A 16,156-nucleotide genomic window follows, 5' to 3' on the forward strand; every position below is an offset into this window, starting at 1 on the left:
CAGGTAGCAGAGGTAAATGGAATTCCTGTGGAAGGCGGTAATAAAGGTGCAGGGGCTTATTTTATTGTTAAAAACTATCTCCTATGTCGAGTAACTCAAATAGGAGAAGACCAAGTTGAACAACTGCTAGTGCCTCAACAACACAGAAATACGGTAATGCACCTGGCACATAGCCATTTATTCTGGGCCCATTTGGGAACTGAGACGACCACGCAGCACATTTTAAAAAAAGGTTTTCTGGCTGGGGTTATACAAAGAGGTGGAAATGTTCTGTAATTCTGCCAGGAGTGTCAAAAAATGAGCATCCGTACCAAGTTCAGAGCTCCCCTAGTGCCCCTCCCTGTTATGCCACCAGGTATCCAGAAGTAATACCTTAGAAACACAGCATCTAAAATTATAGCAAAATAAACTTGTACAAATGTTCACCCAAGTAGGTATACTGAAGGAAATACTGACTGACCAATGGACCCCATTTGTATCGAAAGACTTGATGAAAGACCTGTGTGATCTTTTAAAAATCAGACCTATACGTACGTCAGTTTATCACCCCCAGACCGATGGGCTTGTGGAACGTTTTAACAAAAAGTAAAAAATATGTTAAAGAAAGTAATTGACAAGGACAGAAAAGATTGGGACTTTCTCCTTCCTTGTCTCATGTTCACTTTTTGGGAAGTACCGCAATCATCCACAGGGTTTCCCCCATTTTAATTGTTATATGGGCGTCAATCCAGGGGAATCCTCAGTATATCAAAGGAACTATTGTTGAACATGTAATGAATATGGGAGAAAGAATTAAGAAAAAAAGCACATCTCGAGAAAGCGCAAGCAGCACAGTCCCGACAGTACAATAACAAGCCCAGATCAGGTCGTTTCAGCCCGGGGATAGAGTTTTAGTTTTGGTGCCCACTCTTGAAAGTAAATTATTTGCGAGGTGGCAGGGACCTTATGAAATAATGGAAGCAGTGGGGCTGGTAAATTATAGGGTAGAACCACCGAAAAAAAGAACAAATATATCACGAAAATCTGTTAAAGCCATGGAAGGATAGAGAACTGGCATATATGGCAACTGAAACTGGGATGGCAGGTGATAAATTACTCATTCCTGACATAGACATTGGTCCTAACCTAGATAATTCTGAGTGCCAAGAAGTGTTTGATATGCTCCAAAGAAATACAGACATATATTCAGTGTTATCAGGGAGAACGCATGTGATAAAACACAACATTGTAACAGAGCCGGGCACAGAAATGTAAAATTGAGACCAATCATAAGTAATAAGGTACTGTGTGAAAGCCTTTTTGTTTTGTTGTTAAACTGTGTGTTTATATTTTTACAGGTAAACAGCTTAGCTGTCCTGTTTATTAGTTAAGTTCCTGACAAGTGTGTAGTCAGTGCTCCAAAATTGAGTTTTTGTTTTTATTTATTTTGTTTATTAAAAATAGCGTGTCGGCTCGTTTAAAAACTCAATTTCCTGTGTGCTGGGTCTCATTTTAAAGGGGCAACGAACGACCGTGGGTGACAGCCCATTTACAATATATATATATATATATATATATATATATATATATATATATATATATATATATATATATATATATATAAATTAAAATATTGTCAGTGAATGTTTTAGACCAATGATTTGTTTTATATCAGCAATTGTTGTTACTGTCATGCGAGTCAGACTTACTGTAGACTTTGATTGGCACTGTAGCATTATTAAGCATAGTTCACCTCAAGCCATTGTGTGTTTTTATATAAAGGGACTGACAAATCCTTTCAGAGCGATTCAGTTGTTAATTTTAATTAGTTTTGAAATTGCTACATGCCTAACTTGTCTAATTTTGTTACACTGCTCTTACTGTTGAAAATAATATTTAATTACCATCACCTAATGTAACAATTTGAAAACAGACATTGTGTTTATTTAATCCATAATCTGCGTTTCGGCATGATATTTTAAAGGGTAAATTCGGGTTCTGTTACTCTAATATTGAAATGTAAGTTTCTTTGTATTAGAATCCTTTTGGCATTATCTGTGCCAGTAGAAACCAAGCACTTTACAATAGCTTGTGAAACGGTAACAACCTGTTGGTAAAGTGGATCTGCAAGGACAGCTTTCAGTTCTACGTCAGATGCATGTTCACCATTTAGGTCTTGCAAATACCTTGCCACATGGCTTTTTGTTGGGAAAGACATGGCAGTTGTGGGGTCTACAGCTTTAATTCACTTTGTTGTTATTTTAATGTGCCACAAAGTGATTTGAAAAGTGATGAAAATGTATATAAGCAGCATGTGCCCACTTTATGCCCAGTTGAGTTTCATTGTGTAAACAAAACAATGTGAGATTGATTGTCAGTGCCAATATGGTGTCCCTATTGAGCTGAACGTACTGCAGTTTTTACAGACTCAATAGTAAATCATATTTAAGTACACTTTGTTTGAAAGAGTCACACATTACCCAGCCACTCAGCAACATTTAGAGTTTTCATTTCATTAATTCTGCATGGTCGAAACTGTACCGCCTATCAATGATTTAGTTATAAATGTGGCAGTAAAGTCATCAGTTATTGATGTCTGGTTCTGGAGTACAATTTCAGTGTCTGTATATAGTTATAGTTGCATGTGGCGATGTGAGTGATTATGAAAAGATATTGGAATACTCAAGAGGCTTGAGTATAAAAAAGATTTAAAGATTCAATTTAATCACAAAACAATATGGACTTTTCAAATCCCAGAGCAGATAAAGAAATGAATTTTGAAGTGGAATCTTCTAAACATGTAAGTGTGTTATAAAGTACTTAAAATTATATTTGGATGACTTTTTTTTTTAGTACAGGTGATTCTTAACTCTAGCTATATACTGGACTGTTATCTTGAAAGCACTATGTTTCTAGGGTTGCTACGGAGATATGTGGATAAAGCAGGAAAAATGAGATAAGAAAACCATCTATATTTGTTCACAAGCCACCTGATAAACCAGCCTTGTTGGTGCTATACAACCATGTATTATTTATGTGTTTTAATCTTACATTTTTTATAATAGTGTGACTGCATAACGCTTTTATAAGAGTACAGAAAAGAGATTCAGTCTGGATATTTTAAAACAATTCTGTTGCTGCTCATGAGTGAAGTTCCTGTTTGAAAATATGTTTGTTTTGTTGTCTAATTAATTTAATTCAATGAATTCTCAATTAATTAAAAGCCATGGCAGTGCATACTTTGTAATACTTTATCCCTAGAATATTGACTGGGAGTATAATAGCAATCCTAGTTTTATTTGTTTGTCCCATAGTCATGTGGAAGAGTCCGATAGTTTGTTTTTCCTTTTTTGTGCCTGTAAATAAACACACAAATTAAATCTTCTAAAATGTATCTCACATTTCTAGAATTTAATGCAACTGCAGGAAAAACTGAATTAATGAAACATGTATAATGGAAATGTGTGCATATTTGTGGGTGATAACAGTAAAATAACAAGACATTTTTGAAAACATTGAATTGGAATGTTGGGCCTTTTTACTTTTTACATTAAGAGCAAAATGACTTGTTTAGATTTTATTAATGAAAATAACATCAGTATAGGACTGGTATATAAGCACTATAATGTCTGTAGATTGAAAATGAGCTCAATAGTCACTGAAAGTCACCATTTACTTTGTACATCAGGAAGTCGCTGAGCGTCCAAAAAAGTCACGTAATTAATATGATGTCTGAAGGTAATTTACAATGTGATCATTGGGGCTTCAAAGTGAGCTTTATGTCAAAATATATAGAACTATGGATTCAAAATCTACAGTTTTAATTATATTTTGAAGTACCATAAATACATAAATAAATAGTAAAATGTTAGCCCTTATAAAAGCCATATTGTTACAGTATATTGTGATAACAAATAAATAAATAAATAAATAGATATGTAGGAATATTTCTGTGTGCTGTGCTGTGCATTGTGATTTGTTCTGACTGCTTCTAAATCCTCTTACTGAACACACTTTTGATATTTTCATGATGATTTGGATTAAGAGATAAATAAGGGCGCTTTGGTGTTTTACTTTACTTTGCTTCAGTCTATACATCCTAGAAGTATTACATAAACACAGAAGGCGAATGCATACTTTGTGTGAAATCACTGTTTATGAAAAACACAGTTTAGACATTTTTTACTGCTGTCCTTTTTACAGGCCTTTAAAAAAAAATACCAGTTAACAAAAATACTGTGTGCAATAGCAGCACCATAATTAAAATGTAGTCCTAGGGTTAGATCATACCAAACCACAAAAACATACATACAACAAAGTTGAGAGATGTCAGATCAATTGACAGGTAACATCTACTAAATGCAGGCAATGATAAAAGGTTGGAACCTGTTTAACTATAGTGGGGTTTACTAATGTGTATAAATGGAGAAAGTAAAATAAAATGGAATACACCTGAATCCATGGTAATTAACATTACATTGTTTTGCTGTCAAGTCTGACATCTGTCTAAATATTTTATTATCATCAGAATTTGGTATTCAGTCGTTGTTTACAAATTGTCTCTGCCTCCATTTTGGGTGGAACAATCTCATTTTTATACTTTGGTCAGGGCACTCAGAGCAGGGCACTTAAACTTGGGCAGTGAGGACATTTATAAAACAAGATTTACAGCTGTACTTTATTCAAACAACACAGTAACAGGATACCTGTCGTGCAAGAGGATGCACACACAGTAATTTCATGCCTGCATAACTGATCTGTTTTGTTCTGGGTCGTACAAACATGCTGTCAGTTTTCATGTGATATGATTGTAAGTTCTTGTATTTAAGTCAACAAAGATATTTACAAAGAACACTCAGAAACTTCTCAAATTATCAAAACAAGATTTAGAAAGACAGGTACCTACTGATCAAAGCAGTCCTGCAATTACTATACCATTCTACAGTAAATTATATGTTTTAATTATAGGCAGTCAGTGGTATTTCAGTCTTAATGTATCCCTTCAGTATGTAATCAAACTCTTTTTACCCATTCTTGTCTACAAATCAGTCATAGCAATTTTCCGAATGAACAATAATGTTTAATGATGTTGCTGTTGAACCGAATTGAAAAAAGAGAGCTAAACCAAAGTACAAAACAGGATGCACTGAAGTTTTTTGTTAAAAAATGTGCCCCTAGAGCTAGACTATATGTACGATATTTAAAGTTACCTTCATTAAAGGCTGTGTAGAAGGAGTCTAGAAATGAGTTAAAAGGGCATGGTATAGGTTGCATGAACAAAGACCGAAGGACCACAGAGACAGCAGCCTGTCACCAAGCCTAATAGCTGATCTGGTTGAAGTCAGAAACCACATGTAACTGACTTTAAAAAAAAGAAAAAAGAAAAAAAAAGCGTGACAATAAAACAAGAAGAGACCGAAGCACTAGTCATATAATATTTATAACTAGAGAGGTATCTATTGTATTTGGAGACAACAGTTTCTGTTGCTGGTGTAAATGTCTCTGGAGGATTGTGATCTCTTTGTTTACAGTAGACTGTGGTTATTGCTTAAATAATGTTGTTTTGAAAATTTAGAAATACGTCTGTAAAAGCTAAGGGACACTGGTTGTATTTGCACTGACTCAGTCAATTACCATTTCAAGCACTGCAATGCAAGGTGCATTGGGGTTCCCATGCCTGATGGCATAGCAGCATGTCACATCAGCATCTTTCATATGCAAGGCTATTTTAAACATTGATTCACAGTTACAGAACATTCAATACAGCAGAACTGAAAAATGTCATTTTTAATTTTACAATTAGAATCTTCTGGAGCTGTAGACAACATAAAGGATTGCCTCATAGCTAGTTGTTTTGCACAAGCAGCTACTGTACATCTGAACGTTATCTAAGCTTTAAATGCTTAAAACTAAATAACGTGTTATCCTGCACATTATGAAACGTGTACTGCATTAGTCTTTATAAACAACAACAGTCCCAGTTTTTAATGTTATTTCATTGTTTCACTGTCCTTCATTCTCAAAAACGACATCATCATTTTAAACACAAAAGCTACCAGGAGTTAGAAACTAGAGATAAAATGTCTGCATGATTGGATGAGAGTCAGCCAAGATAAATATATTTATGTTTGCAACAAAGCCAAGTTAGATTTCAAAACTAGTATTACATTACCTGTAATAATAATAATTATTATTATTATTATAAAACTATACTGACATCTTTAAACTATACTGCAGTCTTTAAACAACCATAACATGCACTACGTCAGGTAAAAAAATGATTTATGTATGTAAGGCATCCTGAAACTTTACTAGGACAACCCACAGTAAATCAATGCTGTTTTCTTTTTTAACAAGAGTTTGGTCTTGTGTCTGTCACAGTGATGTATTTCTTCCATTCATCTGAAACCGCTGCTGCTGTTATCTAAAATACAAACGTGGTGTCTGTGACTCCAGATGATCATCCTCACAGCTGAAGCCTTCAGCATGCCTTGCATGATGCCACATTTACTCTAAGAGTAAGAAATAGCACATAGAGGAAGAAATGCCACATAGAGGAAAAGTGGTACAGTATTTCTTACATCTACTAGGGACAGTGTTGCAGGGGAACTGTTTAATGATTGCAGTCTTGTGTACCTGGTGTACTTATTTTATAGAGCCTTAACCGCTGGGGTCAGAATCTGTAACAACATTATGTATCACTGCCTGTTTCCTAAACACATATTTTATGCAATTTATGTAACATTGATGGGTAAGATTTCCTGAGGTACCTGCGTTATGTTACAGCACATAACGCAGGTGTGTGTATAACAGATATTTCCATATGAAAAGCAATAACTTACTTTAACTTATTGGTGCTTTGCTTCACAATATCCATGGAGTAAAACAAGGTCTTGTTATATTGTTTTACTGTACCATGCCTTCATCAGCCATCTCAAAACTGAAATATTTCTATACTTCACTGTGCACAGACTTTCAAGACAATCTGGAAGTAACTGAATCTTCAGTTGCTCCATGTAAATGCTGACTCACGTCACCTCTAAAGTATTAAGTATACAGTGTCATGACATATTTTGCATTATTTTGAGATCTGTTTTGCTGTTTTAAAAGTACATCTCATTTATAATCATGAAAGTTGAGATTTTAAAAATACATTAATAACGTAAGTAATCACACGGACAAAATGCAATGAACCACTGACACATGATGATTTATTTATTTATTTCTTAGCAGACGCCCTTATCCAGGGCGACTTACAATGGTTACAAGATATCACATTATTTTTACATACAATTACCCATTTATACAGTTAGGTTTTTACTGGAGCAATCTAGGTAAAGTGCCTTGCTTAAGGGTACAGCAGCAGTGTCCCCACCGGGGATTGAACCCCCGACCCTCCGGTCAAGAGTCCAGAGCCCTAACCACTACTCCACACTGCTGCCCTATTGTTTGCTTAAAACTAAATAACGTGTTATCCTGCACATTATGAAACATGTACTACATTAGTCTTTATAAACAACAACAGTCCCAGTTTTTAATGTTATTTCAGTGTTTCACTGTCCTTCATTCTCAAAATGACATCATCATTTTAAACACAAAAGCTACCAGGAGTTAGAAACTAGAGATAAAATGTCTGCATGATTGGATGAGAGTCAGCCAAGATGCGCGTAATCACACAGACAAAATGCAATGAACCACTGACACATGCGCGTAATCACACAGACAAAATGCAATGAACCACTGACACATGCGCATTAAAACACAGACAAAATGCAATGAACCACTGACACATGCGCATTAAAACACAGACAAAATGCAATGAACCACTGACACATGCGCATTAAAACACAGACAAAATGCAATGAACCACTGACACATGCGCATTAAAACACAGACAAAATGCAATGAACCACTGACACATGCGCGTAATCACACAGACAAAATGCAATGAACCAATGACACATTCGCATTAAAACACAGACAAAATGCAATGAACCACTGACACATGCGCGTAATCACACAGACAAAATGCAATGAACCACTGACACATGCGCGTAATCACACAGACAAAATGCAATGAACCACTGACACATGCGCGTAATCACACAGACAAAATGCAATGAACCACTGACACATGCGCGTAATCACACAGACAAAATGCAATGAACCACTGACACATGCGCGTAATCACACAGACAAAATGCAATGAACCACTGACACATGCGCGTAATCACACAGACAAAATGCAATGAACCACTGACACATGCGCGTAATCACACAGACAAAATGCAATGAACCACTGACACATGCGCGTAATCACACAGACAAAATGCAATGAACCACTGACACATGCGCGTAATCACACAGACAAAATGCAATGAACCACTGACACATGCGCGTAATCACACAGACAAAATGCAATGAACCACTGACACATGCGCGTAATCACACAGACAAAATGCAATGAACCACTGACACATGCGCGTAATCACAGACAAAATGCAATGAACCACTGACACATGCGCATTAAAACACAGACAAAATGCAATGAACCACTGACACATGCGCGTAATCACACAGACAAAATGCAATGAACCACTGACACATGCGCGTAATCACACAGACAAAATGCAATGAACCACTGACACATGCGCGTAATCACACAGACAAAATGCAATGAACCACTGACACATGTGCGTTATCACACAGACAAAATGCAATGAACCACTGACACATGCGCGTTATCACACAGACAAAATGCAATGAACCACTGACACATGCGCGTAATCACACAGACAAAATGCAATGAACCACTGACACATGCGCGTAATCACACAGACAAAATGCAATGAACCACTGACACATGCGCGTAATCACACAGACAAAATGCAATGAACCACTGACACATGCGCGTAATCACACAGACACAATGCAATGAACCACTGACACATGCGCGTAATCACACAGACAAAATGCAATGAACCACTGACACATGCGCGTAATCACACAGACAAAATGCAATGAACCACTGACACATGCGCGTTATCACACAGACAAAATGCAATGAACCACTGACACATGCGCGTTATCACACAGACAAAATGCAATGAACCACTGACACATGCGCGTAGCCAATAGTGCTTAATGCAACATGGAAATAGCGTTTGGTACCTAAACGCCAATCAATGGAATAAAATGGTTAAATAATGCTTTAGTATGTGATGTTTACCTATGAGACTTACAATGATTGGTGTGTATAGGGTTTGTTGTATCTTAATATAAAATAAATTTGATTATACTGCATTTGTATTTTTAGCAGTATTAGCAATAAAAATGATGTCTCTACGAGTGTACGTGATTTTGTTTTTTTTAATCCCACGATATCGTGATCTGGAAATGATTATCAATATATAAAAATATCGGTATTGGTGCCTGCCCATCCCTAATATCTATCTATCTATCTATCTATCTATCTATCTATCTATCTATCTATCTATCTATCTATCTATCTATCTATCTATCTAATCTAATCTATCTATCTATCTATCTATCTATCTATATATATATATATATATATATATATATATATATATATATATATATATATATATATATACTTTTTTCTACAACTTTTTGCTGCTTTTATTTATATACACAGTATGTTTTAAAATAAAAACTTCTTATACATAGTGGTATGTCCAGTATGTGCCCTACTACGTCTAAAATGTAAAACCACAGAACAGGGAAATAGCGCAGATCATAAAGCAGGAATAGATTATGGGAGCTTGCTTATCCTATCAATTCCTCCACCTTAAGTTATTTAAACCTCAAAGAAACTCACCTCACTGTTTCCGAATCAATCCCTGTTGCAACTTCATTCTCCAGCTGCCCAACCTGCTGACCTGGCTGATCAGATCAGTTCCTCTTTCACAGGCGGGGGCTGTATTCTCCTCTTGAGATGCAGGACTAGCGGGCACATCTATAAGCCCTAACATACACACACATACCCCAACAAATAACCATGATCCAGACATTGAATTATTGAGGGCTCAAACACTAATCGCAGTGTTGCTTACTAATCAAAAGGCACAGTGCAATAGATAATAAACAAGTGTCTGTCTCAGTCTGGTGCTGACTTGACTGCAGGGCTCCTTCTCCTTTAAGTAGACAGCTTCATCTTCAAAGCATGCCAGGTAAGGTAAGACTGACAGAAATGTACTCCGGACAGCCGCCAATGGACAACAATGACAAAACTGGAGTGAAAAGTGACGAATGAAGAGGCGATTAAAAATTAAATGTATTTTCATAAAATGACAGATCCCGCTACATCTCTTGTCATGTATGAAGTGACAGTCAGCTTGGCTATGGAAACAGAGTGTATACTGCAGAATACCAAAGAGGGAATGCTTGCTGTACAGCAATTGACTCTGAAGATCAAATGATCCATTCTTTGTGCTCTCCTCTTATATGGTATTTCTTTGGTTGTTTTCAGAACACTTACAAATGATTATAGAAAAATGCTGGAAAACCTTTACCAATGTTTGAGTAATTGCAATAAGTACAATATGAATACAATCATAAAGAGGTAAATTATTACCTTATTATGCAGTTTAAAATGTAAGAACATTATTATTTATTTCTTAGCAGACGCCCTTACCCAGGGCGACTTACAATTGTTACAAGATATCACATTATTTTTACATACAATTACCCATTTATACAGTTGGGTTTTTACTGAAGCAATCTAGGTAAAGTACCTTGCTCAAGGGTACAGCAGCACTGTCCCCCACTAGGGATTGAACCCACAACCCTCCGGTCAAGAGTCCAGAGCCCTAACCACTACTCCACACTGCTGCCCAAGAACATCATTATTAACCTACTTACATCCCATATAATTAGTAAGTTACTGCAGGTATCCATCATCGTAGAGCACGGATGTTCATTATTTCCCACACCAGGGTGACTTACAGTTGTATACAAAAAAGACATATCAAGAATTACAGTAAAATTAAGAGCAAAATACAATGACTTCAGTCCTAATAAGAGCAAATACAAAACACAGTACAATTTGATATTGGGTCAGTTCAAGAGCAGGTAACAGTGTTGATAGTTACATCAGGGTTAGATTCAAGTGCAGGTGAAATACAAAATACTACAGATTGGGTTAAGTGCAGGATTAAATACAGTAAAATATGGAGCAGATAAGTGCAAGTTAAAGTGCATTAAAGGCAGAGTGCTATATTGTCCAGAAGGGAAGACTTTAGTTTTAGAGTCACTTACAATTACATCTCACCCGAAAGACAGAGCACAAGGAGATTAAGTGACTTGCTCAGGGTCACACAATGAGTCAGTGGCTGAGGTGGGATTTGAACTGGGGACCTCCTGGTTACAAGCCCTTTTCTTTAACCACTGGACCACACAACCTCCTACACAGTATAGTATACATATATTTTTACAGAGAATGACTCAGACTGCACTCCTGGTTGTAGACTCACCATCATACAAAGTGTGGCATGAAGATTGAGCTTTTATTGGAGTGCTCTTAACAGCAACTGCCCACTAACTTGCTGTCACCTTAACAGAATATATGTCTCAACAAACAGTTTTGCATTTATTTGTGTCACAAATGGGTTTTGTTTCTCAATATAAAATATGTTAAAACATGTATTTTTAGTTTGGGGGGTTTGGATAATTTTACATATCTATGTAGCATTCGTAAATGTTGTTAGGGTACAACAGTTTGTTTTTTTTAATTATTATTATTGGTTGTATTACATCTTAATGATCATTTTAAAAGTACTCATGAATTATCTAGATTACACTTAAATTGTGGGATTTGTGACCTTACTACAAAATAAATGTAGATAAATACAAAACTATTGTGATGAATTAGCGCATCGCATGGCATTTAATGCTAAATAATACCCTGAACAGCTATACAATACAATGCACAGATATTGATGTTATTCTGATATAGAATCAACAGTATTGTACAGTTAACTCAAAACAAACTTGCCAATATTTTGATGCTTAAATTAGTGCAATAACAGGTCTTACTGAATATTGGATTTACAAATCTGTAGTTTAGGTGATGAAATATAAAGACTGTTTTTAAGGCAGATTTCATCCCTGTTAAAGACTGTTACTTTTAAGAGTTGCTGTTGAGAAATAAAATAATAACCCTCTGAAACCAATTAAAAATTGTCTTATCAGCAACGTGTCAAAAATCATACATCAACACAATTTGTGTTTTGGTGGTTCAAGTTTGCAAACTCAAAAATTGATGTTATGAAAGAAGTATTGAGAGAAAGGCTTATATTAAACTATCAGGATGCTAATCATATTAATACATCTTAATTTGACAGTGTGTATACAGTATTTCTTAGTATATATTAGGGTACAGTGTATCTTCAACACTGGGCTTGCATCTATAATCTTAGCCATCCTGAATGGTAATGTATCCAATAATTGAATAGGGCTCTAAAAAGGGTTTGTATGTGTTATGTGGGTGTATAGTAGATTAGTTAAAAAGTCACAATATTGTTTCTGACAAACACTAGGAAGAAAAAAGCATGTCAAAACAAGCAAAAAGGCAGTCATCTAATGCAAAAGAAAAATTGTATTTTATTAAATTTTAATGTTTAACCTATGAGAATGTTTATAAACACTCAAACTATGCAGATTTGACATGTGCATGGTGGATTTATTTTGCTACTGTAGATATATGGCACAGATATTGAAGACCAAATGTCATTTTGACACTTTTGTGATGAAAGACATTGCTGATTTGTACCATGTTAAGTTTCCTATCTACTGCATTCTGTACTTTATAATGTACATAGTATTGTCACTGCAACTTCTCACAACCCATAAAGTTCACATAAACAGTTTTAAGTTAAAAACTTGTGACTGAAGGCGTTAAGGATACGGCTGCTAACGCCAAGATGGAATATACCTGTTTCTTTGTTGCAAAATACGTAAATGTTTATACGTTGTCTCAGGGGAGACTTCATTATCCGATTAACATATAATTAACACTTAGCAAGACTGTTCTTTTTATTTAAATCTGATGTTATTTAATTACATGATGAACATATAAATCTTGTTAAAAAAAAAGCATAACATTCATCCACACTTTAATGGCTCACAATTTCAGATGATGATACTTTTGATTTATCTGAGGCAATTAACCCGATTAACCTATAACTCTCTCCAAAAGAACAGAAAACTGTTATGGCAATTCTCTCAATTTTAAAGTTTGTGTAATTGATTGTTTTAAACAACAACCTGGCTGAATTGTGTGTGTGTGTATCTATGTGTGGCTCAAATCAGCAACAGTGTACATGTACACACAGCGTGTTACTCAATCATCCAGGGGAATAAAATGCACCAGTCTAGTTTGCATATGCAAATCATAAGATAAATGCAATTAAAAAAAAAAAAAAAAAAAAAAAAAAAAAAAAACAATGGTTATCTAGTAGAAAGATTCTAAAGGAATTCATGCATTATTTTTATTTTCTTTTGGGGCATTCGGTAGGATATTATGTTTTTTGTATGGATTAATTCTTAGAAGATTAGACTATAATCCCCTGCAGAAAAGTTATAGCTGAATGACATAAGAAAATCCATTTCAAGAGAAAGTAAAAATGCTGTTTCTTAATTAAAGATTAGAAGCTGTTTATTTATTTATTTATTTATTACACAATATGACTGTTTTTAGCAAAAGTGGCACATTTTCTGGCAAGGGTAAAATATATAAAGCTTCTTTTGGTATATATTTATTGTGAGTACAGTACAAAGTCATGTTTGCTCCCTGTTGTTTAAATATGAATACGTAGACTAGTGATTTAAATCTATTAATCTATCATTTACTATGTAACCTGACCAAGAACCAAGAAAGACAACATACAATTAGCATCCATCATAAAAAATGTTGATGAGACCTTAAACATTGCCAATGTATAAAATGCATCAGATCTAGATGGCAGTTTGATTATGAAAAAGTAAGTAGAATCTGAAACTTTGCTGAAAAGTATTGTTCTTTGATGAATTTAAATGAATTGATAACTTGAATGCATTTATAATCTTATACAGAACATACAAAAAACAAGGCAAGCCTTTAATTTCCTTAAATACATTTACATAGAGCTGTTTTGATCATTGAAACATGATATACAATTAAAAAAGCAAGGCAAATTGAAATTGAAGACACACCAGCCTAAATTGTTTGATAGATCCATGGGATAGATTGATGGGCAGAGCCATGGGAGCTTTAATAACTGCAAAACAGACCTACTTTTAATGTCTAATGTCTGGCTGTAAAGTAAGACTATCCCCAACTAGATACCAACACCACAGCCTGTAACACCTGCTATTCCCTGGAGATTACCCACCTGAACACTGACCAGACCCAGCTCAGCATGGCTTTGGAGAGAGCTGATGAGAGCTGAATCCAAATTGGCATGGCTACAGGTTGTTGTACTAGGTTGGCCATTTCATGCCATGCTGTGCTTTTTCTATCATGGCATACATAGCGGGGCCACTTTATTTGAAACTGATAGAAAATAAAGTAGGCATATCATGAAATGTCACTGTGGCAGCTCACTTAACTGAGAAATATAAAGACATGTCTGCCTTCCACCGCAAATGGAGCTAGGCTCTTTTAACACAGCAGACAGCATGTTGGTTTTGATCCTCATTGGAAACGTGGGTATTAAGTTAAGGATGCTTTCTGTACCCTCCCAGGATTTCTCTGCGTGTAGTATAAAAGTTTTGAGAGCAGTTAGATATCCATACAAAGGCAGAATAAAAGATGTATCCTATTCTAAAAGCAGCATGACTAAGGTTCCAGACAGTTATTGCAACCGGGAAATAAAGACTGTCTGTGTTGAGCACGATACATCGTTCTACAGTGCTAATTGCATGTTGCATTTACAAAAAATACCATACTGTAGGTAAAAGAGGATTTAAATAAAAGGTATGATACTGACATGTAAATAGTCAAATGATGTACTGCTTTGTATCTTTGGTAGAACCATATGGAAATGCTTACGGATGGAGACCTCGATTTGAAATGTTATGGTTATATCTATGCTAGTACTGTAGGTACAATTGGAAAGCAGGCTAACTTGGGTCATAAAACGTTGTTCACTATTACTGTGATTATGGTGATTATGGTGGCTTATGGTACAGTGACCATGGTCTTGCAATATAAATGTGCTCAACATGTTTTGACTGTGGTGTACAGTATATCAGCACTATTAAGAATTATTAAAAGGTCAGTAATTTTTAATTGGATGCATTTTTCAAGTGGTGGTTGCACCTTTTATTTTATTCCATTATACTAAGAGCAATTCAACCTATGATGTTTTTTTCTAAGTGGGTGTTTCTTTTTTTTATGTTGCAGCCACAGGAGCAAATCTGCAGGTTGGCCCCCACCATCCGGGACCCGGAGCTCTTCACAGGGGCCACCCTATGGATGGGAGATGGCGACAAATAGAGAAGGCAGAGACTGCTACATCAAGTAAGTGGGAGAGAAGCAGCAGCTACAGATGTTAAGAAGCTACTGCAGTATGTAATTATTCCTCACACGTCACTGCCTACCACTTGTGCTCCGGCTGTTGTGTATGTAGCATACTGATGTGTTGCATTGACTGGTGAGGAGAGCAAGGGGGGAAAAAAAGAAAATGCGTTACATTTGTGTCAGCTTCAACACTGCTATGTATTTTATAGAAAGCTGTGGAGGAAGATCCTGTATATTAGCCGTAACTGTTTTAAAACATGTGACTGCCTTGATATAAATGAAATCCAAACAAGATGTGAGGTGCTGTATTACTGTAGGAATGCCAACTGAGACTGTAGTGCACTGGATGTTTCACAGAGTGCCAGGTACAGTAGATACAATCCTGTTGATGCTGCATTGTGTTGTAGTACTCTTTGTTGGTCCCTGTTGGTTTTTTGACTGATGCTGTTGTACTGTTTGTTTTTTGTGTAGTTTTTAAGTTCTGCAAAGTTTCTATTTTCTAGTTCTAAAAATAATTTTTAGCAGGAATGCAGGAGCTACAACTACTACAAAAAATACAAACTAGAATAAACTGTATACTGTTATTTAAAAAAAAATGTTAAAGTAATATGTACCATATAACTGTGTGTATATATGCAGCATATATCATGAAGG

General features: G+C 35.6%; 1 protein-coding gene across 6 annotated transcripts in view; it reads left to right on the top strand.

The window, feature by feature from the left end:
- Positions 1–16,156, top strand: part of LOC117406591 (FERM and PDZ domain-containing protein 4-like) — a 155,847-nt gene that overhangs the window by 83,626 nt on the left and 56,065 nt on the right. For all 6 annotated transcript variants that reach the window (XM_059028988.1, XM_059028987.1, XM_059028983.1 and 3 more), the window contains exon 2: positions 15,386–15,502. In XM_059028988.1, coding sequence (XP_058884971.1) covers positions 15,386–15,502 — 117 coding nt within the window. The remainder of the gene's footprint in view (positions 1–15,385; positions 15,503–16,156) is intronic.

This window comes from Acipenser ruthenus, chromosome 8 (assembly GCF_902713425.1).
Source record: "Acipenser ruthenus chromosome 8, fAciRut3.2 maternal haplotype, whole genome shotgun sequence".
NCBI lineage: Eukaryota > Metazoa > Chordata > Actinopteri > Acipenseriformes > Acipenseridae > Acipenser > Acipenser ruthenus.